Raw genomic sequence first — 16,634 nt, 5'->3', positions numbered from 1 at the left:
AGATAGATAGATAGATAGATAGATAGATAGATAGATAGATAGATAGACAGACAGAAATGACAGATAGATGACTGTGGTGGGTTTGAATGAGAATGTCCCCCATAATCTCAGGATTTTGAGCTTGGTTCCCAGTTAATGCCACTTTCAGAGGTGGCATGATATGTGGTCTTGGTGACTACAGTGAAAGACTCTTATCCCTTCCTCTCCCTTAACCTATCATTTACCTATCATCTATCTGTCTGTCTGTCTGGCCATCTTCTACTATGTATGATTAATACTATCTATCAATCATCTGTCTACCATCCGTCATTTTTTTTAAACAGGACCTAATTAGGTAATCTAGCATGGTGGTGAATAAGAATGGCCTCCATAGGTACATATATTTGAATGCTTAGTCATTGGAGAGTGGCACTACTTGAGAAGGATAGGAGGTGTTGCCTTTTGGAATAGGTGTGGCCTTGTTGGAAGAAGTGTGTCATGGGGGGTGGCCTTTGAGGTTTCAGAAGCCCAAGCCTGTCCCAGAGGGTCTCTCTTTTCCTGCTGCCTGCCCGTCCAATGGAAAGCTCTCAACTACTTCTCCAGTACCATGACGGCCTAAGTTCCACCATACTCCCCTGCCATGATGATAATGAATAAACCTCTGAAACTGTAAGCCAGCCCCAATTAAATTCTTTCTCTTATGAAATTTACCATGGTCATGGTGTCTCTTCACAGAAATAGAACACTGAATAAGACACTTAGGCTGGTCCGAATCATATAGAGCAGGCCAGCCTTGAACTCCCAGGGAGCTCCCTTAATCTGCCTCCCAAGGCACTGGCATACACAAGCCTACACAAGCACACCTGGCTTGACACTTTCATTTTACTTTTACTCTCCAGATTCCCAGTCAGCCAGCTGAGAGAATAAATTTGAATTTTCCCTTGAGTAACAGCAAGAACTCAGCTCCAAGGCCTGGTGCTCCTCCGTGGAATTTATGAGCCCCTGGTAAGTGTAAAAGGTGACATCTTCATGACAGGGACATGGCCATGCTGTTGCCTGTGTGCCCATCTCATCTCTGCATCCTCATAACTCATGCCTTTCATCAAGCCAGGCCGAAACCAGACAGACACCCAGCTGGTGGCTTTTTGCTGTTCTGCTTTTTATCAAGTTAAAGCCATATGACAAATCCACAAGTGAAGAAAATGTACTTATTTTTCAAAAGGTCAGCCTCACAAGCTATGAAAGAAATGTAAATTAAAACAATGTCTGCATTCCACCTCTGCAATTGACAAAGATAAAAGGCCTTGCACACTCAATATTGGGAAAACCGTGATCAAGAACGTTGTCACGTGCTGCCTATGAGACTAGGGGTAAATAATCAAATACAACAAGCACATGTTATGATGGACTTGTTAAACCAATAATTCGACCCCAAGGAGAATATGCTGAGAGATCCGGCGTTTCACCAAATGTATTTTTATTTTGGTACAAAAAAAAATCCATTATGGTCTTACTTTTAATACTGAAAAATGAGAAGCCATCTAAAAGTCCAGCGATTGATGGCTAATGGTTAAACCGACAGCAAATATTTCGGTACCGTGGGAACTCAGAAACGATGAAATTTAATAAGTGTGTAGATGGGCCACGCACATCGTTCTGAGCTGGTATAAAACAGAGGTGCTTTCTAAAGCCTTTAGACCTGTGTGGTGGGAGGGCAAGGGGATTTTACTGTCCTTTGCACAACTTCACTCTCCTAAGTTTCTATGAAGACTAAATTTCATCAGTACAAATGCCACCGTGCACACACACACACACACACACACACATACACACACATACCACACCATACACATACATGCATGCTACACACATGCACGCACACACACACACACATACACACACCACACTACACCACAGAGAGAGAGACGGGGGGAGAGAGAGAGAGAGAGAGAGAGAGAGAGAGAGAGAGAAGCTTTGTATGTCCATCTTTTGGCAGTGGGGCACGCCTTTAATCCCAGCACTCGGGAGGAAGAGGTAGGTTGATCTTCTGTGAGTTCGAGGACAGCCAAGCCTACACAGAGAAACCCTGTATCAAAAAACAATTAGTAACTCTGTGTTTTGATACATGTATACTCTCTGCCTGGGCCCAGTAAATGCCAGGTGAGAGTGTTCTCAGTTCTGTTGTTTTCGTGCATGCTGGCCCTCAACGACACACTGGCTTCTTCCTTATCAGCTCTGTTCCCATCCAGAAATTGGTCAACCTGTTAGTCCGCAGCAATGGGACACGGGTTCTTGCACTGTGACCTCTGGGGTCATCTGACGAGGCTTGTGGCTCCATTCTCAAATTAGTCATTCTGTGAACACATCATGAAACAAGGTTTCACAGAACACCACACACTCCCTAAGTAATAGAGGTCTAGGTCAAGTTCCTTCGTTTTCATTAAAACTGAGGCTAGTGTGAGAAAAGACTCCTTTGAGGTCATCCATGCGTGTTCTGGTGTCTCTCTATGGCTTGTGTGATGTGATTCCTTTTTGTTGTTGTTTGTAGTGAGATAGGGTCTCACTACAAAGCTCTGACTGGCCTGGAATTCATCGTGTAGCCCAGGCTGGCATAGGACTTGTGATCTTCCTGCCTCTGCCTCCAGGTTGCTGAGATTCTATCCATGCATTCAAATACACATGGATGAGGCATACAATCCTATTGCTCTTGTACTGGTAGCTTCCTGTTTTGACCAGGCCTCTAGATGACCCTTAACCTTCACGGCCACCGCCACTCAGTATCACTAACTTTATTTCCATAAGGAGACTGTTGTCCAGAGGACGAGCCCCTCTAAGACCTGGAAAAACAGTCAGTCTCAGGCAACCAGAAATGGGCCAGCAAAGGGAAGCGCCTTTCTTTTTAGGAATGGAGAAAGAAAAGCCAGACATCTCTGGAGAAATGATGCAACCTGAGGCAGAACCCAATCCAGAGGAGAACAGAATTTAAGGTAATAAGAAAGTGACCATATGGGGAATTCATTGGGGGCCTTTAATCAGCTGCCGGGAGGTTCTTTTCAATGATTTGAGGTAATACAGGATAGTTCCACTGCTCTCTCACACACCTCTCTGTCTCTCTGTCTGTTTCTCTCTCATGCATGCACACACTCACACACTCATTTTGATTAAGCCCACCAAAAGCTTCTATCCATAGATCGGGTCTGTGTCACAGCTGAGGAAACTGAGGCTGACCAGGAAAAGTGGAGAGCCAGGCCATGACCCAACTCTTTCCGGTCTCATAATTTTCTACCATGACTCACCAGGAGTCGGAGGTTCCTCGCCTACTGGATTTCCCAGTGCCTCAGCTCTCACCCTGCTCCCCTAGCAGGGAGCTCAGAAGTATCTAGCCATATAGCTATCACACGTCTGCGCCCTTCTGGGAGACATGGTCCTTCCACATACACGCCTCTTCAGCTACCCAGCAGGGAGCCCCTTACCTGTAGCAGAGGCACAGTTGACCCGGGATTCCCACAGGCACCCCTGGAAGAAGGGAAACAGGTGGACACAGCTCTAACCTCCAGCCCTATCCCAACCTGTCCCACCTGGCCACGCCGCAGCCTCTGCCTCACCTGTAAATCAGTACCTCGTCGTCGGAGCAGTTGTACTGTAGCTGGTACATCTTCACCCGGGGTGCCGATTTGCTGACAGACCACTTGACCAGGGCAGACGTGGTGGTCACATCGGACACAAGCACAGCCCTCTCTGGGGTGCTTTTGGGAGGCTCCCCACCCCCACTACCTCCCCCTCCCCGGCTGGTCTTGCTGGAACCCGTGATGTCCGAAAGGCGAGACTTGGGGGGCGCCATCCGGCTAGTGCTGTTACTGAGGTGTGGGAGCTGTACAATGGAGACCTCTACCGTGGCCGTGGCCTCTCCCGCAGCGTTGGCTGCAATGCAGGTGAAGGCTCCACTGTCCTGAGAGGTGGTGATAAGAATGTCCAGGGTGCCATTATCATATACAGCAGTCCTGGAGGAGTTTCCCACCAGACGGTCATCAGGGGCAACCCAGTGGATCAAGGGGCTGGGGTCCCCAATGGCCTTGCACTTGAGAGTGGCTGCCTGACCCTCCAGAACCAGCAGCTTATGGGTGTGCTGTGTGATGAGGGGTGGCTCACACACAAACTCCTCCTCACGGATATGCCAAAAATAGCGACCCTTGAGTCCTCCAGGGGATCCACAGGTCTCCAGGTCATCCTCCCTCTCCAGCCTCCGCAGCCAGAGAAGCTCACAATTGCAATGCAGTGGGTTTCCCCCAAAACTAAAGGACAGGGGCGGGGCAAAGGGAGTGGCAGTCAGCAAGGAGGCCTGGGAGCGGGCAAAGATGGGATCTGGGGGCAGCTTCTGTAGCCGATTGGACGTGAGGTCCAAACGGGCCAGTTTCTGCAGATCTGCGAAGGTCCCCTCAGCGATGTGATCCAGAAGGTTGTGGTCCAGACTCAGCTGGTGGAGGTTGACCATGCGCCGTACGGAATCCCAGGGTAGCCCATGGAGGTTGTTGTAGGATAGGTCCAGATCTTCCAAGGTCAGCAGGAAGTCCTCAAAGGCATCATCGGCGATGCCGCCCAGCTGGTTATTGTTAACAATGAGGTGCTGCAGGTTGACCAAGCCCCGCAGTGTGTCCTCCCCAAGGCTCGGCAGCCGGTTGCTGTCAAGGTGCAGGGAGCGGAGGCTCTCGAGGTCCAGGAAGGAGAAGGGCTGGATGTGGCTGATGGTGTTCCTAGACAAGGTTAGATCCACCAGCCCTGTCATGTTGGCAAAGTCCTGGCGGCCAATATGGATGATGAAGTTGCCACCCAGGCGCAGCTCCACCGTCCTCCGGTCAATGTCAGGGGGCACAAAGAGGAGCCCCTTGGAGGGACATAGGGTCCCCAGTGACTCAGACAGGTTCTGGCAGACACAGTACTTGGGGCAGGCATCGACAACAGCAAACGCCATGCCAAAAGCCAGCAGCCCACCAAGCAGAGTCTCCATGGTCTGGTCACTCAGCCTCGGCACCTGGAAGGAGGAATACAACTCAAGGTCAGGATGTGATTGCCCTTATCCAGAGCTTCTCTCCAAAGAATGACTTTGGGAAAAACAGAGACAGGCTATACCCAGGCAAGCGCTCATATCTTTTCATTTAACTCTTCTAACGCATTTCTAACTTTTCTTTTCTCCTCAGCTGTTAGCATCTCCTATCAACTTGATTCACTCTTTGTGTGTGTGTGTGTGTGTGTTTTGATTGTTTCTATATAACATGTACCATGTGAGCTCCTTGATAGCAGGCCTTTTATATGTTTTAGGAACTGTTGTGATCTAAATATCTAGCACGGTGCCCAGAAGCCCAGAACATCCTAGTTACTCAGTTGGTATTTGTCGGATGGTGGGTGGACAGATGAATACATGGTTAGCTTTTAGCTGGAAGGATAAGCAAGTGGGCAGATGGAAGGATCATAGGTGGACCGATGGGTGGCTGAATGGATAGACTTGGTGTTGGTATGTCTATAGATGGAAGAATGGGTGAGTGGATGAAGGGAAGGATGTATGGGTAGAAAGGTAAAAGAGTGGATGGGTAGGTGTCCAGGTGGACGGGTAGATAGGTGGACATATGGTTGATGGTTGGGCAGGTAGATAGATGGCTGGATGGGTTAGTGGATGGATGAGTGGATGAGTGAGTAGATAAATGGTGAGATCGATGGCAGATGGACAAGTGGATAGATAGGTGGTTAGGTGGCTAGGTAGATGGGAGGATGTAAAGACGGATGGAATGAATGGGTAGATAGACAGATGAATTCATGAATGTGTGAATGGAAAGATGGATGGATAATACCATATCAGCAGCTCATCCAACAGCCTTAGTGTTTGAGGCATATGCTACAGTTGTTTTGTGGAACGCAGGGTTAATTAATATCTTAGTTGATTCTGGGAAAGCTTGAAATGAAAGCAGACTAGTGTTCCCAACAGAGAAGAATGTAGTCAGGCAGACAGAGAGAGCCTTAGAGAAGACGGAGTTGGTGGGAACTGGCTTTGGAAGGTTCTTCATCAAGGACAAATCATGTAGCCATCAACCCTTGAGAGTTCAGGAAAGGGAAGATGTTAAGAAGAAGTGCTTCTGAGAACTTGATTGGTGTATGTCCTTTCCTTGGATTCTGCCCATCCATACTATTCCACAGGCTTCAAGAGTACCTGTTACAAGGAATGATTGCCTGTATGCGTAGATACACACTTACCTCACAGCCCACTTGAGCCATTCTTCAAAAGTCACCTTCTTGTTGCCTCTGATGATACCCTGTTCTCACAGCACCCCGACACATACACACATGTCCCTTTCCCCTGGTGGGTAAGCCCTCTTATCTGGGTTCTCAAAGCCTCACTCACTGTTCAGCTCTTAGTAGGCATTTTTCTTGAATGGATATGTAGGGCAGGAAAAAGACAGAGATTGGCTGGGGGCTTTTGTGCTTCTCAGTCTTAACAGTTTTCCTCCTATTCCAAGCAGTAACAGTTATGTGCCTTTTTTTGTGTGTAAGGCTAAAACCAAGCCATTGAGTTGGACTGTGAGAAAACCTGAGCATGGGTTGTACAGCCTCCTAAAGACCAGCATTTCTCAAATTGGCTTCTCAGAGTGCTAATTAGGTTCCGCAAAAGTGGCTTAAGAGGCCAATAGGCCGGGGATGTGCTGCCCACTTGCTGGCTCTTGTGAACGTTCTGTACATGTTAACGAGTTTAGGAGAGCTGATGTATTCAGCAGCAGGGAAGACATTGGATTAAGGATTAATTTGGTGCTACTTTAAAAATTTTTTGTTTGCCTTGTGCATGGGCACACACTCGTGTCTTCAGACACACATGTACACATGTATGGAAGCTACAGGTTAACACTCAATGTCCTCCTCATTTGCTTCTCACCTTAGTTTTTAAAACAGTGTCTCTCACTGAACCTGGAACTCAGCTTATTAGGCCAGACTTGCTAGCCTTCTTGTTGCCTCTGTTACGCTGTTCTCACAGCACCCCGACACATATACACATGTCCCTTTCCCCTGGTGGGTAAGCCCTCTTATCTGGGGCTCTCACAGCCTCACTCACTGTTCGGCACTTAGCAGGCATCTCTCGTGAATGGATATGTAGGGCAGGAAAAAGACAGATGAAGTTTCATCTGTCTTCACCTCCACAGAGCTGGGGTCATAGGCAGACATGGCGCCTGGTTTCACATGGGTGCTGCAGATCTAAATGTGGTCCTTCTTGCTTTCACAGCAAGCACGTTATCAACTGAGCCATCACCCCAGCCCTGTTCTTGGTTTTGAGAAAATCATCAGTATTTCAAGGAAGTAGAACTCCAGTGGTCTCAACCTGAGTGCCACAGAGGCAGGGAAAACACCCAGCAGATGGCTTACACATACACTATTTGATGATTTGAATGATATGTCCTCCGCAGTCTTCAGCATTTGAGAAATTAGTCCCCAAATTGATAGTGTTGTTTGGGAGATTGAGTTGGGCTGGTGTGGCCTTGTCAGAAGGAAGTGGGTCCCTGGAGGCACGCTTAGAGGTTATTTTTTCTTTCTTTTTATGGTTCAAGGTGTGAGCCCTCAGCTTTCTGCTCCTGCCATCACACTTTCACCCCACCATCAAGGATTCCTAACACTCTGGAGCTGTAAGCCCAAGCAAACTCTTCTATATGTTGCTTGCTCATGATGCTTTATCGCAGTAATATAGAGGTGACTACTAAATACCAGATATAGATATATAGATATAGAGATAGAGATATCATATATATAAACCCTCTTTCAATCATATGTTTGGTCATGCAGAATTTAGTTCTATTATGGTGCCTCTTTGTAGAAAACTCCTCCCTGGAGACCCTTCAAGGACCAGCATCTTTTCCCACATCTCACCTGTTGATGGTGTTGTCCTGAGAACAGCACCATCCAACAGAAACTCAATAGGAGCCAAATGTACTTTTAGACTTTCCCGTGACAATATCTTTTTGAAAATTAGATCAAGTTCACTTTAGCAACATACTGCATTTCATCCACAGGATTCGTTTCAACGTCACCAGTGTTATTACCGATGAGCTGGTAAGTACTCTTTTACTTGTTTAAAGACTTTAAAATCTGGTGTGCTTCACACGTACCAGCGCACCCCAAATGATCCTCCTCCAGATGTGGCTATGGGTTCCCCTAATGATCAAGCCTGGAGCCACTGCTGTCTGCTGTCTGTTTTGTAAAGAAGACTTTACTAGCACATGGCCCACTCATTCCTTAGTGTCTTTCTTGGTCCATCTTTCTGAGCTGTGTGGCAGAGGTGAGTGATGGAAGCAGAGAACACAGGGCCAGCAAAAGCTAATACTATTTGCTCTCTGGTCCTTTCTGGAAAATTTCTGACCCGTGTTCTAGAAGGTTCGCCTCTTCTCACTTTCTTCACTGTGAGTGCCCCTATCGAATCTGCAGCGTGGAGCTGCCCCAGGCCCCTCAGGAGCAACTGCAGCCCAGCCCAGCCAGCACCCGCTGCCACCAAAGTCCTTGCAGGGCCATCGCCCTGACCCAGGTCTCATCTGGCTGTCAATCACAAGAGAGTGAGGCCTGGAGAGAAGGCTCAGTAGTTAAGAGCACTGTCTGCTCTTCCAAGGACCCAAGTTCAAGTCCCAGCACCCACATAGCAGCTCAGGTCCGTGTGTTGAGAAGCAAACTGACTCTGCAGCCTACCTCAAGGCCGTATGGGTAGCAGTCGCCTACATGTCCTTTGGGTTCCCCCGTCATTGACTTTTGCCACCTGTTTTTGTCATACAGCTGAGGTGGTAAAGGAAGCAAGGAAGGCGGGACACACACACACTGATAGCAGAAAAGCCCAGATCCTTTTGCTTCAAACAGCTTCATCCCACCAAATGATGTTAAGCAAACCACCACAATTAAAAAAAAAAAAGTTTGTTGGGGATTAGAAAACGTCTAATGAATTCAAATGGATGAAATAATAGAGCTGGGTAAATATATTTTAAGTAATCAGCATGGAAGATTACTGACAGACAAGTGACTATTGAATCTTAATTAAAATTGTATTCTGAGAATTGTCACTTAGCCCATTACTCTAACAGCTAAACAAAAGGCGGTTTCACCCCCACTTTTGAAGAGGGGGAGTCAAAGGAAGTGGATAAATTAGCCTGATTCAGGCAGATGAAATGGGGGAGGTGCTTCCTCTTTGAAGCAGGAATTTGAACAAAGTTTGGGAGACGCGACTGGCCTGGGTGACTTCAAGCGTTTCTGAGTGGAGCAGGTGTTATAGGAGAACAGAGATGAGGAGACTGGAGCTGGCCCCGGGCAAGGAAGCCGTGAAAGCAAACAGGCAGGGCTGAAGCACTGTTGGCGAACAGTGCCAACAGCGGTGAGCTGGGAGCAGAGGCTGTGCAACGAAATGGTCTCGGCTATTAAATGTCACCATCAGCCTGCAGAGGAGGCAGAACTGTCCGTGAGGAGCATCTGTGAGCTGGCATTGGAGGAGAGGAAGGCAAAGGCACAAAGGTGGAGGAATAGAACAAGGTTCTTTGAGCCTACTGTGCCCTAAAATCACCCTAGGCTTGGGCACTGATCCAGGGTAGAAATGCTACCTCCTGAGTCCCCTATTGGGTTTCTTTATGCGGTGCTCACAGTCCTGCAAGGTAACAGTTCACAGTCCGTAAGGTAGACCTCTTGCAGTGAGAAAGATATGCCCCCTGGCTGTTTGCAGAGCATCCTAACTGAGCAGCCTTGACCAACAAGAAACCTGCTCCACCACGCTTCATGGCCCTGTGCACAGTTATCCACATTTTAGCTACTGGGGAGATTCAAAGCAGTCTGGACCCAACTGAACACTCCTCCACCCTGGAAAGAATCCCCACTTACTCAGGATTGCCTGGCTCCAGGCCATACTCTAAGCAAAGGAGGCCCCCCTCCTGAGGCATCCATGTGCCTGGTGTACCCAGAACTGGCAGCCTCTACTATGGATTGCTTAGGAACCGGAGATGGCCCAGCTGTTCCACTACATTCCAGCACTATGTTTTCTGCTTGGCGAGAAGCTTGGAAGGAAGGTTGGAGCTCTCAAGCAGAGGGCTGGCTTACTGGCTCTCAAAGGCCCACTTATCAGGCCCCAATGGCAGTGAACACGCACACATATGCACATCCACATGTGTACATGCACATGTGTTCACACAAACATGCACACACATATGCAAACACAGAAATACACTGACAGCAAATACAGAATCGTGAAGCTGGGCGGTTGGCTTATCATCAGTACCTCTAGATGATATTTTTACATTTTATTTTTGGTATTTTTAGTGTGTGTGTGTGTGTGTTGTAGGTGGCTATAAGAATAAAAGTGCAGATACCCTGAGGCTGGAGTTACAGGTGATTGTGGGCCACAGGACGTGAGTGCTAGGAATAGAACTCTGGATTCTCTGGAAGAGCGGTAAGTGCTCCTAACTGCTGGGCTGTCTTTTGAGCTTCTACAGATGGGATTTTTTTACACTTAAAAACAATAAAAATTCGGCAGAGGCAATTAAAATCGGGAAGGGAGAACAGTGGACCTGGGCGCATAATAGGAAACTTCCTCTGGTTGGTATGTGGTCCTAAGACCTAGACATTCTCCATCCTAGACCTTCCTTTCTTTGCAGCTCTCCCCACCCCCAGCCTCTCTGAACCACCAGGAGCTGCTTCCTACAGAAGAGGCAACATTTAGCAGATGGCTGGCGAAATATATGCGCTGTCTCTCCGCCCTGATTTCCATTTAAAAGCTATCTTAGCAACCAGACTGAACCCTCACCCACCCCTGAGGCCTGTATATCAACTGAGAGGTTTTGTCTCTTGCTTCAAGTAAAAGGCAATAAGCTGCCGCCAACAGAGTGTTCCAGGTAGGATGGTGGGAGGAGCTGGGATTGGCCACCAGTAAGGAGGCAGTCCCCTGTGCCCCTCTTCCCTAGAGTTCCCATGGTCAAACCTCACTGTGCCCCATGCATTACAGGGCTTACTCCTGTGGAGCCCAGGGAGGCTGTGTTCTGTCTAGTAGTCTGGGAGGGGAAACCTGACTTCTTTCCACTTGGGCTGGAAACACAGACACAGAAGCAAAAGTTTGGGCCTCCATTTAAGGGTAAAGAAGGATGAAGTAGGAACTGCTTTTCTAAGCACTCTTCCTGGCCCTTCTGGAACCCTTCGGGCAGGAACTGAAGATCTTCTGAACGGGCACCATGTCCCGCCCTCCTGCTCTCAGCTGTTGACGTGATGGACACTAAGAAATCGCATTTCCCCCCGGAGTCCCAGGGAAAGACTAAGGCCAGAGGAGAGTGCAGAGGGAGCACACCTCCCAAGAGGAGACTCTGTCTGATAACTTGTCAAGCCAGGAGAGACTAGAGCAGTGACGGTGAGGGGGGCAGCTCCTTGACTAGGACTGCTGAGCTGTGCCTTCCTCTGTATTGTAGCTAAATCACAACAGGACCTCAGAGATGGATTTGGGGATTGGATGAAGGTCACCGGACCACTTTGTTTCTCTCCCTAAAGTGACCACATGGACTAGATTACCTTTCTCTGACTTTAATTCAGACTTGTCTCTTTAATTGTCCTATTGTGGACAGGCAGGTGAGCCCAAGATGCCAGGGTCCAGACGGAGACCCCAAATGATTCTGTTTAACACTTCAGAACAGAAGGGAACAAGGTCTGTGAGTATACGTTATGGAAGGAGAGAGCTACCTGTCTGAGCAGGAAGCCAAGCCTTTGACATTGGATGCAGGGTTCACAGCATCTAGCATCACATGAAGAAAGGAAAGGAAGAAGAAAGAGAGATAGGAGGAAAGGATAGAGAACTTATGAATGTTCCCAGGAGAAGCTTACAACCTCTAGAAACTCTTCCTTCGGTAGGTGCAGAAAGACACCCCCATATAGGATACGCTGTCTCCACACAAAGCCACAAGGACAGGAGCCACCTTCCAAACAACATCTGGAAAGGAGAAACTGGTGTCTCCTGCTTCTAAAGGACAGCAGGAGCCCATTTAGGACCATTTGAAAGGCTCTGTGTAAGATAAGCAGTTCTTATCAGAAGTCAGCTATTAGGCTGCAACTGCTTCTCTTTGGAAGAGCATATTACGTCTCTGTGATCAACACATCCTTGGTGGCTTTTACTGTGTAATCATGTTTGCCTGCCTGACAGTGCCATTCACCTGGGGACCTCATTTTAGCAAGAACTATTTCCTTCAGCTCTTAGTCCCTGGTAGCAAGCCTGGTCCGTGGTCCTAAAGAGACACCTGAGCTGAGTGAATTAATGAGTGCATAAGTGAATGAACTCCTTGGCACCTCTGACAGTCTGCACCCTCTAACTTGCTCCAAGAGTGAGCTTGTTCCTGTGGGGCAGGCCAAGAATGCTGGGGGATGAAATCCCCAAAGACCAGTCTGGCAAAAGCTGTGGGACCCCAGCTTTCTCAGCCCTCAGTTAAGACAGCTCTGAGGCACATTCTACACCCCCCAAAGCTTCCCCAGTAGGCATCAGGAGCCTCAGTTTTCTTTGACTGCAACCTGTTCTTCAATTCAGCCTCTCTGACTCCCCCTGGCTCATTTTTCCACTTCTCTTTCCGTATTTCCCAAATATACCACCTACATGAACCACTTACACCAAAGCCCTTGTTCCAAATCATTGTTCCATTTCTGAAGACTGCAGGCCCCAGGCAAGCTTCATAATTATAACTGGTGTTATGTTACATAAACTTCCAACAGGCTAGACCCCAGTGCCAAAGTAAGATACTTGGATTTTTATTCTTTTTTTAATGCATGAAAACCATTAACAGCAACAATGACTAATAAAAACCAGAAAGGTACATAGTGGGGAAACATTTACCCCTATACAAATGAGAGGTAGAAACAGTGGGATGGAAGGGACGGGGAATGCAGTTTGATTGGTAAACTGCTTTCCTAGTGTACACAAAGCCCTGGGTTTGATTCCCAGCACTGCATAAAACAGGCCTGGAGTGCACGACTATAATCTCAATACTGAGGAAGTGGAGGCAATAGGGTCCTTTTTAAGTCATCTTAGGCTACTTAATGAATGAGTTTAAGGCCAACCTGGGCTACATGAGACCTTGTACGCACACGTGCGCGCGCGCGCGCGCGCACACACACACACACACACACACACACACACACACACACTCAAATCAGTAGAAACATCTGCAGTGGAAACACCCAGATCCCTGTGTGAATGAATGTTTTGGGGTTAATGGAGGGAGGCCCACACATGGTGGGGTGTGAAAGTGATCAAGAACAAGGAGGTTGGAATGTGAATGGAGATAGGGTTGGGGTTGGGGAATGTGAGGAGGCTGATGTGTGATGTGTGACAGCCTGCGTGTGTGACTGAGCAAACTCCCGAGGGTGTGTGAGTGGGTGTCACATGAATGGAGGTGAGTGAGCAAGTGAACAGGTGGGTTCTTATGACAGAGTTCTGCGTGGGCGATGGAAGCTTTACACACATCCCTATGCACATCTCGGTGGGAGTGAAGCTGTGGAGAAGGGGTTAGGAGCAGAGTTCCCTAGCTTGCCTATGATGGAGACAGATGCCAGGTTGTGTGCCATTACCTCCAAATGCATTAATCTCCATATAGTTTATGATCTGTCCTCATCGGGGATGCAGAAGGCCCATGGCCGGCAGCTCTCTGCATCGGCATAGGCCTCCAGCTTTCCTGTTCCCTCCAGTCAGCTTCCTCTGGAGCTCAGAGTGGGGACTCTTGGGTCATAGACTGAGACAGGAGTTCTGGCTCAGTCTTGACTCTTAAGATTCTACCTCCAAAATCTTCTGCTCCTTATTTCGCTGAAGTCTCAAGGCAGCAGGTAGCTCTAGGCTCCTGAGGGGTCCATTCCCTTCCCACCTCAGAGAGCAAGAGTGGAGAATGTAGACAGGCAGGACTCATTTCCCAGCATTCCTGCTCCTCTCCCTCACTGACTGGCTTCTCAGCAGGCTTAAACCCCAGGACCTTGCCCTTGCCTTCTCCAAACACCAACCCCCCTGCCTATCTCTGATTCAAAGAAAGAGTTAGCCTCATCAGCTCTCCAACGCCCTTCTAGTTCCCTCAGGTCTCCCTCCAGGGCCGCATCAAAGGGGAAGCTTCCAGACCGGTCCATGTCCACTCCACAACTGGGCTAATGGAGGGAGCAGTGGGGTGGATAATTGAAAGCTGCAGATAATCCAAAACTCATTTCCATTTGGCTGGGGAATGTTCTGTCTATGATTTAGTCTCCTCATTATGTCTGGCTCAGGCAAAATTAAAATTGGCTTTTCTTATTTAAGCCACCCAGGCTACAGGGCAGGCCTGGACTAGATGACATTAAAGTTCACTGTGGCTACAGAGAGTAATTATGTGTTAGCATCGGAGCAAGATATCATACTTGAAGGTCACTTGAGAGAGGGATTACATTTCTCTCTGCAGGCTTGGGGTGGCCGAAGACTAGGCTGTGTCCTCCTCAAGTTGGGTCTCTCTAAGGGTAGTGTTTGTGCACCTCAGATTCAGGATCCCTGAGCATACATGTGTCTTTCTCAGACTGGGGTTCTGAAAACAGGCTGTGTCTCCCTCTGTATTAGTTCTTTTTCTTTGCTGGCAACTTAAAGAAAGAAGGGTTTATTTGGGGTTTAGTTGTAGCCCATGATGGCCGAACTGAGGCGTGGCAGTGGGAATACTTGAGAACTCACTTCTTGAACCTCAGGCAAGAAGCGGAGGGAATGCACTGGCTTTAGAAACCTCAAGGCCAGCCCCCCAGTGACACACTTCCTCTAGCAAGGCCATGCCTTCTAATCCTCCCCAAACAGCCAACCCCTGGCGATCCATGCCTGAGACATAGGAGATAGCTCATTCAAACCACCACACCCTGACCTGGCCTCCCTGAGGGTGAGGCCTATGTCTGGTTTTTGTTTTTTATATCCCAAGTATCAATGTTAAAATAATGTCCCCTCAGTAATATTCTCCATGTCACGGTCTCTGGTGAGCGCCCTAGGCACTCCTAATGCCTGCATCACTGACCTCCACAGGAGCATAGACCACGCTGATCACCCAAGAGCTCAGGGTGCTGTGCACAGTGTCTCACCTCACACAAACTATCATCTTGCTCTGTTCTTGTGTGTTTGGTGGGCATCGAGCATCGTGTGTTTTAGCCTTGGCCTCCTGATAACACAACTAATAAAACAAAATTCACAGAAAATCCAAAGAGCTTTTGGTGAGTGCTTATTCGTCTGTTTCAGCCTCACCTGTCTGTGAAGCAGCAGGGAGGGTGCCGCAGCAATGGGGCGCCGGGGACGAGGAGATTTTACATTTCTCTCCTAAGGTGTATTTTCTGGGGCCTTGGGACATCAGTCTATCCTGCTAGTCAGTTTGGACTTGTGGGTCACGCAGACCAACAAAAGCAAGACAATTTCTCTGTGGGGACCACCTGACAAATTCCCTCTGCAGGTGTAGGTCACAGAAACTCATGTGAAGAATGAGGCCTGTTTGTGGGGCCCCACAGCAGGCTGCCCTATCTCTCATCCCCTGGCCAGCTCTGGGCTGCTTCCAGGCATACAGCAGAGGGGCAGTATATGCAGGACGCTCAAGGACAGAGGGGTGCCAACCCATATGCCATCTCTACCCACTATGCACATAGGTATTACCACCCCAAGACTGGGTATGTCATAACCCTCCTCATCTTTGCTTTCACTTTGCCAAAGACAACTGGCAGGTGAAGAGATGGCTCAGTCAGTAAAGCGTTTGCCCTACAAGCACGGGGACCTGAATCCAGACCCCCAGCACCCATATAAAAGCCAGGCATTGTGGTGTATGTCTGTGCCACCCCAGTGGAGGTAGAGACAGGAGGATCCTCAGAGCTCACTGGCAAGCCAGCCTACCTGAACCAATGAGCTTCCAGGTTCAGTGGGAGTCACTGTCTTAAAAAATAAGGTAGATGGAATAAAGAGATGGCTCAGCAGTTAAGAGTACTTGCTGCATTCCAGAGGACCTGTGTTCAATTCCCAGCATTGTCATGGCTACTCACAATTGACTGTAACTCCAGTTCCAAGGGATGTGATGCCCTCTGTTGGTCTGTGGGGGCATCAAGAAAGCATACAGTACATATTCACACACACAAGCAAAACACTTATACATGTAAAATCAAACAGATAAATCTTTTTTAAAAAAGTGGAGAGTGACTGAAGAAGACATCTCTTGCTGTCTAGCCTCTATAAGCACTTACGTGCATTCACATATGTACCCATGCACAAATGCACGTAAAGCAGGGGCATTTTCTCCATGCTTGTAACCTGGGGAATCAGAGACAAGTGGCTCACTGGTGAGCCAGGCTCGCCTAACCAAGCTTCGGGGCAATGGGATACTTTGCCTCAAAAACCAAGTGGATGGCACCTGAGAAATGACAGTCAAAATAGTCTGGCGCCCAGCCATGAACACACCTACACACACACACACACACACACACACACACACACACACACACACTAGAACATCGTCAGCCTGCCTGCTCATGTTTTGCAGCTCTTTTGTGTGCACCAGTTCTAAGGAAAGGGGACAGAAAGACTTAGCAGGATCCTGGGGAGGTGGGTGGCAAAGGTCAGAATCAAAGGGGAGCTAAAAGGAAGCTTCAGGAAGGGACTGTTGACCAGCCAC

General features: G+C 48.3%; 1 protein-coding gene across 1 annotated transcript in view; it reads right to left on the bottom strand.

Moving 5' to 3' along the window:
• Nucleotides 1–16,634, bottom strand: part of Lrfn2 (leucine rich repeat and fibronectin type III domain containing 2) — a 159,308-nt gene that overhangs the window by 25,075 nt on the left and 117,599 nt on the right. Inside the window, exon 2 of the mRNA XM_055613929.1 lies at nucleotides 3,585–5,008. Within this exon, the coding sequence (XP_055469904.1) occupies nucleotides 3,585–4,984 (1,400 nt within the window). The 5' untranslated portion in view covers nucleotides 4,985–5,008. The remainder of the gene's footprint in view (nucleotides 1–3,584; nucleotides 5,009–16,634) is intronic.

The sequence above is a fragment of the Psammomys obesus genome, unplaced genomic scaffold, assembly GCF_907164565.1.
Source record: "Psammomys obesus unplaced genomic scaffold, mPsaObe1.curated_primary_1811, whole genome shotgun sequence".
Classification (NCBI taxonomy): Eukaryota; Metazoa; Chordata; class Mammalia; order Rodentia; family Muridae; genus Psammomys; species Psammomys obesus.
The sequence above is the reverse complement of the archived record's forward strand: the minus strand, read 5'-3'. Positions and strand labels throughout refer to the sequence as shown.